Raw genomic sequence first — 10,670 nt, 5'->3', positions numbered from 1 at the left:
GGGGCAAGCCCCGCCCCCAACAAGCCCCGCCCACGAATAAGCCCCACCCCTACTCCGGGGGGCGGGGGAGGGGTCCCTGGGGGCCCTTTGGGGGGGCTCCATGGGCCCGAAGGCGCCTTTAGGGCTGGTCCCCAGCGGCGGTTTCGAGGGTCCCCCCCGGCCTGGGGGCGGTTTCCAGGCTCCCCCTCGTACTGGGGGCGGTTTCGAGGGTCCCCCCCGGCCGGGGGGTGGTTTCGAGGGTCCCCCTGGAGCCGGGGGTGGTTTCGGGGAGCTCCCCCAGGGCCCAGGGGGGGGACCCGCTGTCCTGGCTGCCCTCCTCCTCCTCCTCCTCGCTCTCCTCCTCCTCCTCCTCCTCCTCCTCCTCCCGCAGCATGCGGCGCACGGTGCGGGACAGCGTCAGCGGGTCGCACCTGGGGGCAGCCGGGGGGAATTGGGGTGACCCCCCGAGCCCCCCCCATCCCATAATGCCCCACGCAGCCCCCCGAGCCCCCCCCATCCCATAATGCCCCACGCAGCCCCCTGAGCCCCCCACCATCCCATAATGCCCCACGCAGCCCCCCGAGCCCCCCACCATCCCATAATGCCCCACGCAGCCCCCAGACCCCCCCATCCCATAATGCCCCACGCAGCCCCCTGCGCCCCCCACCCTCCCCTAATGCCCCACGCAGCCCCCCGAGCCCCCTCCCCATCCCATAATCCCCCTGGCCCCATACAGCCCCCATACAGCCCCTCACTATCCCATAATCCCCCTGGTTCCATACAGCCCCTCCCAGACCCATAGGGGACTATGGGGGCTATAGGGTGCTGCAGGGGCCTATAGGGGCTATAGGGACCTATGGGGGCTATAGGGACCTATGGGGGCTATAGGGTACTACTGGGGACTATAGGGGACTATAGGGACCTATGGGGGCTATAGGGTACTACTGGGGACTATAGGGAACTATGGGGGCTATAGGGGACTCTGGGGGCTATAGGGTACTACTGGGGGGCGTAGGGGGCTGTAGGGAACTATGGGGCTATAGGGTACTACTGGGGGGGGGCTGTAGGGAACTATGGGGCTATAGGGTACTACTGGGGGCTCTAGGGGACTATGGGGGCTATAGGGTGCTGCAGGGGCCTATAGGGGCTATAGGGTACTATAAGGATGCTATAATGAAGGTGCAGTGCTGCAGTGAAGAGCTATAGGGTGCTATGGAGGGCTATAGGGGCACAGAGGGAGCTATAGGGTGCTATGGGGGGGCTATAGGTACCTGTGGGAGGCTATAGGGTACTGCAGGTGGCGACAGCAGCCCATAGCGGGTTACGGAGGGAGCTATAGTGGTGCGGTGGGGGGATATAGGGGAACTATAAGGTGCTATAGGAGGGCTACAGCGGCCCTTGGGGTGGCTACAGGAGAGCTATAAGGAAGCCAGAGGAAGCTATAGGATGCTATAGGGACACATAGAGAGCTATAGGGGCCCACAGGGGGCTGCAAGAGAGCTATAAGTAAACTATAAGAAGCTATAGGGAGCTATAGGGGCCCACGGGGGGCTGCAAGAGAGCTATAAGTAAACTATAGGAAGCTATAGGGAGCTATAGGGGCCCACGGGGGGCTACAGGAGAGTTGTAAGCAATCTATAGGAAGCTATAGGGTGCTATAGGGACACATAAGGAGCTACAGGGACCCACGGGGGAGGTGTAGGGCGGTCTATAAGGAGGTCGTGTGGATCTATAGGGTGCTATAGGGGGCCATAGGGCACCACAGAGAGCCATCGAGGCCCATAGGGGGCCATAAGAAGCCCACGGGGTGCCATAGGGGCCCACGGGGGGGGGGGTGTAGGGGGGGCTATAAGGAGGTCGTGTGGATCTATAGGGTGCTGTAGGGGGCCATAGGGGGCCATAAGAAGCCCACGGGGTGCCATAGGGGCCCACAGGGGGGGGGTGTAGGGGGGGTATAAGGAGGTCGTGTGGATCTATAGGGTGCTGTAGGGGCCCACGGGGTCCCGCAGGGGGCGGAGGTGCCGGTCCCCACCTGAGGCGAGCCCGCAGGGCGGCCACGTGGCACGCGGTGGCCGCGGCCCCGTCGCCGACGGCCTCCAGCGCCCGGCGCAGGCGGTGGCCCTGGGCGTGGGCACGGGCCGTCCCCGCGGCCACCGCGGCCACCCGCTCCCCCAGCGCCCGGCCCGACGCCTCGCTGGCCTGCGCCTGCGGGGACACGGGACACGGGGCGTGGGGACACGGGGACGTGGGGACACAGGGACATGGGGACACGGGGACATGGGGACACGGGGCGTGGGGATGTGGGGACGTGGGGACACGACATGGGGACGTGGGGACGTGGGGACACGGGGCGTGGGGATGTGGGGATGTGGGGACGTGGGGACACGGGGACACAGGGACACGGGGACATGGGGACACGGGGCATGGGGATGTGGGGATGTGGGGACGTGGGGACACAGGGACACGACATGGGGACATGGGGACATGGGGACACGGGGCGTGGGATGTGGGGACATGGGACACAGGGACACGGGGTGTGAGGCCACGGGGACATGGGGACACGGGGCACGGGGACACAGGGACACAGGGACATGGGGACATGGGGACACAAGGACATGGGGACACAGGGACATGGGGACATGAGGTGTGGGGATGTGGGGACACAGGGGCACAAGGACACAGGGACATGCGGCGTGGGGACATGGGAACACGGGGACATGGGGACACGGGGACGCGAGGTGTGGGCATAGAGGGCATGGGGACATGGGGTGACATGGGTGACATGGGGTGACATGGGTGACATGGTGACATGGGGCTATAGGGACGTGGGGCATGGGGACAGAGGGACACAGGGGCATGGGGACATGGGGTGGGGGGGGACATGGGGGGACGCGGGGACGGGGACACAGGGCATGGGGGACATGGTGACATGGGGGGGACATGGGGACACGGCATGGGGGGGGACACGGGGCGTGGGGGACATAGGAACAGGGGCATGGGGACATGGGGGGCAGGGGACACGGGGGACATGGGGACACGGGGGGACACAGGGACACGGGTGGACACGGAGGCTATGGGGTCACGGGGTGACACGGGGTGACACGGGGTGACACGCCTCCGCACCACCCTCCCCCCCACCTGCCCAGGGAACCCATGGGAGCCCCACATGTGATGTCACCCCCCCACCCCCCCCCATGATGTCAGCCTCCCCCCGCGATGTCACCCACGGGTGACGTCACCCCACCCCCCGGGTGACGTCACCCCACCTGCAGGCGGTAACGCTCCCCCTGCAGCCGCTGCTCCTCCGCCTCCGCCAGCAGCACCCGCAGGCGTCGCCCCGCTGCCCGCGCCGCCCGGCTCAGCGCCGCCCGCGCCCTGCACCCACGGGTGCCCCGCGTCACCCCACGGCGCCCGCGGGAAAGCCACGGGAGACACCGTGGGGACACCGGGGGAATACTGGGACAAGCTTGGAGCCACCCTTGGGCCACCCTGGGGCCATCTTGGATCACCCTGGGCCACCTTGGGGTCACCCTGGGCCACCCTGGGGCCACCTTGAACCACTCTGGGGCCACCCAAGACCACTGGGTCACCCTGGACCACCCTGGACCACCCTTGGCCACCCTGGGTCACCCTGGAGCCACCGTGGACCGCCCTTGGCCACCCTGGGACCACCTTGGACCACCCTGGGGCCACCCAAGACCACACTGGGGCACCCTGGAGCCATCCTGGACCACCCTTGGCCACCCTGGGGTCACCCTTGGGCCACCCTGGGACCACCTTGGACCACCCTGGGGCCACCCAAGAGCACCCTGGGTTGCCCTAGGACCACCCTGAGGCCATCCTGGGACCACCTTGGACCACCCTTGGGCCACCCAAGACCACCCTGGGCCACCCTGGAGCCACCCTGGACCACCCTGAGGCCACCACGGGACCAACCTGGACCACCCTGAGGCCACCCTGGGACCACCTTGGACCACCCTGGGGCCACCCAAGAGCACCCTGGGTCACCCAGGACCACCCTGAGGCCACCCTGGGACCACCTTGGACCACCCTGGGGCCACCCAAGACCATCCTGGGCCACTCTGGACCACCCTTGGCCACCCTGGGGTCACCACAGGCCACCCTGGGGCCACCTTGGACCACCCTGGGGCCACCCAAGAGCACCCTGGGTCCCCCGGCTCACCCGGCCTCGCGGTGCAGGAGCTCCTGGAGGTGGAGGCAGCGGGCGCGCAGGGCGGCCTCGGCGGGGCCCGGGGGCACCCTGGGGTGCTGCAGCCGCCCCCGCAGCACCCGCTGCTCCTGCTCCAGCCGGGCCCGCGCCCCCGCCGCCTCCCGCGCCCGCGCCCCCGCCGCTGCCAGCGCCCGCCGCAGCTCCTCCGCCTGCACCCAACGGTGGCACCCGCGGGGGGTCAGGACCCGGCCTGCTGGCGCCCGCGGCACCCACAAGTGCTCCTACAGCACCCACGGCACCCACACAGCACCCACCAGTGCCCCACAGCAGCACCCACAGCACCCACAGCACCCACACAGCACCCACAGCACGCACACAGCACCCAGAGCTGCACCCACAGCACCCACAAGTGCTCCCACAGCACCCACACCTGTACCCACAGCACCCACAGCGCATCTCCGGCACCCACAAGTGCTCTCTCAGCACCCGGAGTACCTGCAATTGCACCCACAGCACCTACAGCACCCACACAGCACCCACAGCACCCACAGCACCCACAGAACGCACACAGCACCCACAGCTGCACCCACAGCACCCACAAGTGCTCCTACAGCACCCACGGCACCCACACAGCACCCACCAGTGCCCCACAGCACCCACCAGTGCCCCCACTGCAGCACCCACAGCACCCACAACTTCCCCCACAGCACCCCCACAGCACCCATAGGTGCACCCTGTGTCCCCCACGCGCCCCGCTGTACATCCCCCATAGGCACCCCCGTGCCCTCCCCACGTTCACCTACACATCCCCCCATACGTCCCCCCTTGTCCCCCCCATAGGCACCCTCACCCCCCACCCCCCCATAGGCACCCTCACCCCCCCATGCCCCCCTCCAGCTGCCCCCCCGTGCCCATAGGTGCCCCCATACGTCCCCCCTCAGGTCTCCCATAGGTGCCCTTCTATCCCTCACATCTCCCCCGCATCCCCCCATACGTCCCCCCTTGTCCCCTCCACGTTCCCCCCATAGGTGCCCCCATACCCCCCAGAGGTGACCCCGTGACCCCGTAGGTTCCTCCCACAACCCCTATATATCCCCCCTATACATCCTGCCATACGTGGGTGTCCCCCAGTCTAGGTGCCCCCCGGTTCCCCCCACGGTGCCCCTATGCCCCCCATACCTCCCCCCGCGTGCCCCCATGCCCCCCATCCGTCCCCCCATAGGTGCCCCCCCTATGTCCCCCATAGGCGCCCCTGACCTGGGCCTGCCGCTGCTGCAGGCGCTGCTGCAGCGCCCGGTTGTGCTCCCGCAGCTCCGCCAGCGCCGCCTGCAGCCCCCCGGGGTCCCGGCCCCCCCTGCACCCATAGCCGCTATAGGGGACGCGCGGGGGCAGCGGGGGGACACGGCGGGGACGGGGACGGCGGGGGGGCTATAGGGGACGCGCGGGGGGGGGTTACAGGGGACGCACCCTGGGGGCTATAGGGGATGGCCATGGGGGCTATAGGGGACGCACCCTGGGGTCTATAGGGGACGTGCCGGGGGGGGAAAAGGGGACACACTCTGGGGGCTATAGGGGATGCACCATGGGGTCTATAGGGGACGGCCATGGCGTCTATAGGGGACACACCCTGGGGGCTATAGGGGATGGCCATGGGGGCTATAGGGGACAGCCATGGGGGCTATAGGGGACACACCCTGGGGGCTATAGGGGATGGCCATGGGGGCTATAGGGGATGGCCATGGAGGATATAGGGGACAGCCATGGGGGCTATAGGGGATGGCCATGGGGGATATAGGGGACGGCCATGGGGGCTATAGGGGACGGCCATGGGGGCTATAGGGGACACACCCGGGGGGCTATAGGGGATGGCCATGGGGGCTATAGGGGACAGCCATGGGGGCTATAGGGGATGGCCATGGGGGATATAGGGGACACACTCTGGGGGCTATAGGGGATGGCCATGGGGGCTATAGGGTATGTGCCGGGGGGGGCTATAGGGGACGCACTCTGGGGGCTATAGGGGATGTACCATGGGGTCTATAGGGGACGGCCATGGGGGCTATAGGGGACACACCCTGGGGACTATAGGGGACGCGTGGGGGGGGGTTACAGGGGACGCACCCTGGGGGCTATAGGGGACGGCCATGGGGGCTATAGGGGACACGCCATGGGGTGCCCTATAGAGGACATTTATAGGGCTGTGGGCGTGGCCAGGGAGTGGGCGTGGCCAGGGAGGGGCGAGCACTCACGTGGGGCTGGGTGGGCGGGGCACGTGGGCAGCCAGGTCATCGCGCTCCTGCTCCGCCCGCCGCCGGGCATGCTGGGCTGCTGCCACTGCCTGGGGGCGGGGCCGGGATGGACACGCCCTCCTCGGGAAGCCCCGCCCCATAGCCCCACCCCATGCTCCTAGAGCCCCACCCATTGCTCTTAGCCCCGCCCCATGCCATTAGTCCCGCCCCATACCATTAGTCCCACACCATATCAATTAGCCCCGCTCATGCCATTAGCCCCACCCCAGATCCATTAGCCCCACCCCATGCCATTAGCCTCACCCCATATCAATTAGCCCCACCCCAAGTTCATTAGCCCCACCCCATATCCATTAGCCCCTCCCCATATCCATTAGCCCTGCCCCATGTCCATTAGCCCTGCCCCATATCAATTAGCCTCACCCCTCTGTCTTCTAGCCCCACCCATGTGTCCAATAGCCCCACCCCAGTCTCACATAGTCCCGCCCCAGGTTCCCTTAGCCCCGCCCCCGAGGTAGCTTAGCCCCACACCAAAATCTTTAGCCCCGCCCCAGGTTCCTTTAGCCCTGCCCCAGGTTCCTTTAGCCCCGCCTGCTCCCTTAGCCCCGCCCCTCGCCTTCGCCCCGCCCACCTGCCGCAGCCGCTCCAGCTCCGCCTCCCTGGCGCAGCACTGTGACTCCGCCTCCTGCGCCCGGAGCTCTGCCCCTGCCCGGGCGGCGCGCGCGGCCTCCAGCTCCACCCACAGCAGGTGCCCCGCCTCCTGGGGGAGGGGCTGCGTAAGGCTGACGCCCCTGGGCAGGGAAAGGCCACACCCACCCAGTAGGCCCTGCCCCCCAGCCCAGCCACCAATGGTTCTCACAGATCCCCCCCCACCCAGGCCGAAGCACCGCCCACCCCCGGATGCCCCACCCACTCTCCTAAGCCCCGCCTTCGCTCCAGGCCACACCGCCTCTAACCACGCCCCTTTTTGGCCCCATCCCTCCCTCAGCCACACCCCCTGCCCTGACAGTGACCCTGCCAGAGGCTCCACCCCTTCTCAGGCCCCGCCCCCGGACCCGGCCCGGCCCCGCCCACCTGCTGCTGGCGCAGGCGCTCACGGGCCCGGTCTTGTGCCCGACATGCCCCGCCCACCCGGGCCTGGGCTCCGCCCACCGCGATCTCCAGTGCCCGCAGGGCCCCGCCTGCCGCCAGGCTCTGCCCCCGCTCCTCCGCCAGGCTCCGCCCCAGCGCTGCCACCTGCCGGGGGCGGGAACAGGCTGTGAGTGACAGCCCCATGCCCCACCTCCAGCTGACAGACAGCCCCAGACCCCGCCCTAAGGTTGACTGACAGCCCCATGCTCCACCCCCAGGGTGATGGGCAGCCCAAATCCCTCCTCGAGGGTGATGGACAGCCCCATGCTCCACCCACCAGGGCGATAGACAGCCCCATGGCCCGCCCACCAAGGTGATGGACAGCCCTGTGCCCCACCCACCAAGGTGATAGACAACCCCATGCCCCGCCCATCAGGATGATGGGCAGCCCCATGCCCCGCCCATCGGGATGATCAGTGACTGACAGATTATGGCCACGCCCCTCCCAGCAAGGCTCCGCCCACCTGGCTGCTGAGGTCGCGCAGCTCCTCCTCCAGGTCCCGGCGCTGCTGTGCCTGGGGTGGGGGGGAGAAGGGGACGGGGGCATCGGGGGGACCCCGCTCCCTCCCCCCAGCTCCCAGGGACCCCCGCGTCTGGGGGGACCCTGCTCCCTTCCCCAGGGACCCCCACGTCCAGGGGACCCTGCTCCCTCCCCCAGGGACCCCCGCACTGGGGGGACCCCGCTCCCTCCCCCAGGGACCCCCGCGTCTGGAGGACCCCGCTCCCTCCCCCCAGCTCCCAGGGACCCCTGCGTCCAGGGGACCCCGCTCCCTCCCCCAGGGACCCCCGCGTCCAGGGGACCCCGCTCCCTCCCCCAGGGACCCCCGCACTGGGGGGACCCCGCTCCCTTCCCCCGGCTCCCAGGGTCCCCTGCATCTGGGGGACCCAGGCTCCAGCCCTTTGGGTCCCATGGGTGGGGGGGGACACCGGGGTCCCCTCGGGGGGGGATCAGTTGGGGGGGGTGTGGGATGGGGGAGGGGAACGCCTGGGCCCCTTCCCACGGTGGGGGGAGGGGAGCCGAGGGCCCCCGGCCGCCCCAGTTCCCTCTCCCCGCCCCATGCCCTAATTCCAGTCCAGGGTCTGGACTGGGGCCAGTGGGGCCGGGGGAGGGGGTGCCCGGACGCCTGGGCTCCCCAGCCAAGGGGGGGGGGGTGGGGAGCCCGGAGGCCTGGCTCCCTTGGGTGGGGGCTCCCCAAAATGCCTCGACCCCCCCCCCATCTCCCCCAGACCCCTGGGTCCCCCCACTGGGGCTGAGGCTTCCCCCGACGCCTGGGTCCCTCACGATGCCTGGGTCCCCCCCGACACCTGGGTGCCCCCCCGATGCCTGGGTCCCCCCTGATGCCTGGGCCCCCCCCCAATGCCTGGGTCCCCCCACCCAGATGCCTGGGTCCCCCCCGACGCCTGGATGCCCCCCAGACGCCTGGGTGCCCCCCACCCAGATTCCTGGGTCCCCCCTGATGCCTGGGTCCCCCCCGATGCCTGGGTGCCCCCACCCAGATGCCTGGGTCCCCCCAACGCCTGGGTCCCCCTGGACACCTGGGTGCTCCCAAATGCCTGGGTGCCCCCACCCAGATGCCTGGGTCCCCCCAGCGCCTGGGTCCCCCCGACGCCTGGGTCCCCCCCAACGCCTGGGTCCCCCCGATGCCTGGGTCTCCCCCAACGCCTGGGTGCCCCCCCAGATGCCTGGGTGCCCCCCACCCAGATTCCTGGGTCCCCCCTGATGCCTGGGTCCCCCCCGATGCCTGGGTGCCCCCACCCAGATGCCTGGGTCCCCCCCGACGCCTGGATGCCCCCCCCAGACGCCTGGGTGCCCCCCCACCCAGATTCCTGGGTCCCCCCTGATGCCTGGGTCCCCCCCCGATGCCTGGGTGCCCCCCCAGATGCCTGGGTGCCCCCCCACCCAGATTCCTGGGTCCCCCCTGATGCCTGGGTCCCCCCCCGATGCCTGGGTGCCCCCACCCAGATGCCTGGGTCCCCCCCGATGCCTGGGTCCCCCCCCAACGCCTGGGTGCCCCCCAACGCCTGGGTCCCACTCACCTGCGCCAGCCCGGTGGGGCCACATCGTCCCCTGCCACCTTCGTCCACCATGGCACAAACTGAGGAGGGGAGGGGGGTCCTGGAACAACAGAGACCCTACAATAACACAGCCCCCACCCAGCCGCCTGGGGGCCTTTGGGGGTGGGGGGTGCCCGGCCGCTCGGGTCCCCTCACCCGCTGCGGGTCCGTCGCTGTGACGCCGAGCCCGTGGGACCCAAGGTGGCCGAGGGCCGGGAACTCCCTGTGCCACCCACGCCGCGGGCACGGGAGGACCCAGGCGGCCGGGCACCTCCTCCCCCAGGCTCTACCCACGGGGTGCAGAGCCCGCCCCGCCCCCAGGGCACCCAGGTGTCCGGGGAGATCAGCTCGGCTCCATCGGCTCCAACCCTTGGGTGCCACCACCCGCCCTTGCCGGAGGGACCCGGGTGGCCGGGAACCTCCCCGGGGCACCCAGGAATTCGGGTCCCCCCCCAAAGGGACAGAGGTGTTGGGATATCCCCCGGATGGTGGGAACCGCGGTGATGTCACACCGCCGCCTGTGATGTCACACCGCCAGCTGCGACGCCATAGAAGGAAAGCCCAAGCAGGGAGGGGGAGGGGGGATGGGTGAGGCTGTGGGAGCAGCTGTGATGTCATGGTGGTGGGTATGGCGTAGCAGTGATGTCATGGCTGGGTTTCTACGGGGGGGAAGGCCCGGGGGAGGAGGGGGGACCTTCGTGGTGGGGGCACCAGGGGGTCATCGCGGCGTACAAACGGCCGTCCCTGAGGTAATCTGTGCAGAGTGATGTCGGCACGGGTCGAAATGGAGAAACATGGAGTGACACAGGTCAACATGGGTCAACACGGCTCAACATGGGTCAACACGGGTCAACGGGGATCAACATGGGTCAACACAGGTTAGCGCAAATCAACACAGGTCAACACAGACTGACATGGGTCAACATGGAGCAACAGTGACATGGGTCAACGTGGATCAACATGGATCAACATAGATCAACATGGATCAACACGGATCAACACGGGTCAGCAGGGATCAGCGTGGGTCAACATGGGTCAACATGGATCGAGATGGATCAATGTGGGTCAACACATGGGTCAACATG

At 68.9% G+C, this 10,670-nt stretch overlaps 1 protein-coding gene across 1 annotated transcript; it reads right to left on the bottom strand.

Moving 5' to 3' along the window:
• Positions 1 to 80: 80 nt before the first annotated feature.
• Positions 81 to 9,618, bottom strand: MYH14 (myosin heavy chain 14). Its single transcript, XM_087772939.1, has 10 exons — positions 9,568 to 9,618; positions 7,995 to 8,045; positions 7,474 to 7,635; positions 7,031 to 7,159; positions 6,400 to 6,488; positions 5,408 to 5,504; positions 4,163 to 4,359; positions 3,246 to 3,354; positions 2,012 to 2,184; positions 81 to 410 (listed from the first exon to the last, which is right to left on the bottom strand). Exons 1-10 carry the CDS (start codon positions 9,616 to 9,618, stop codon positions 119 to 121), a joined length of 1,350 nt encoding a protein of 449 aa, XP_087629065.1. The 3' UTR covers positions 81 to 118.
• Between the last annotated feature and the right edge of the window lie 1,052 nt (positions 9,619 to 10,670).

The sequence above is a fragment of the Nipponia nippon genome, unplaced genomic scaffold (assembly GCF_047370975.1).
Source record: "Nipponia nippon isolate SJK-2023a ecotype South Korea unplaced genomic scaffold, ASM4737097v1 scaffold_38, whole genome shotgun sequence".
Classification (NCBI taxonomy): Eukaryota; Metazoa; Chordata; class Aves; order Pelecaniformes; family Threskiornithidae; genus Nipponia; species Nipponia nippon.
Note: the sequence above shows the minus strand (reverse complement) of the source record. Positions and strands in the feature narration are given on the sequence as shown.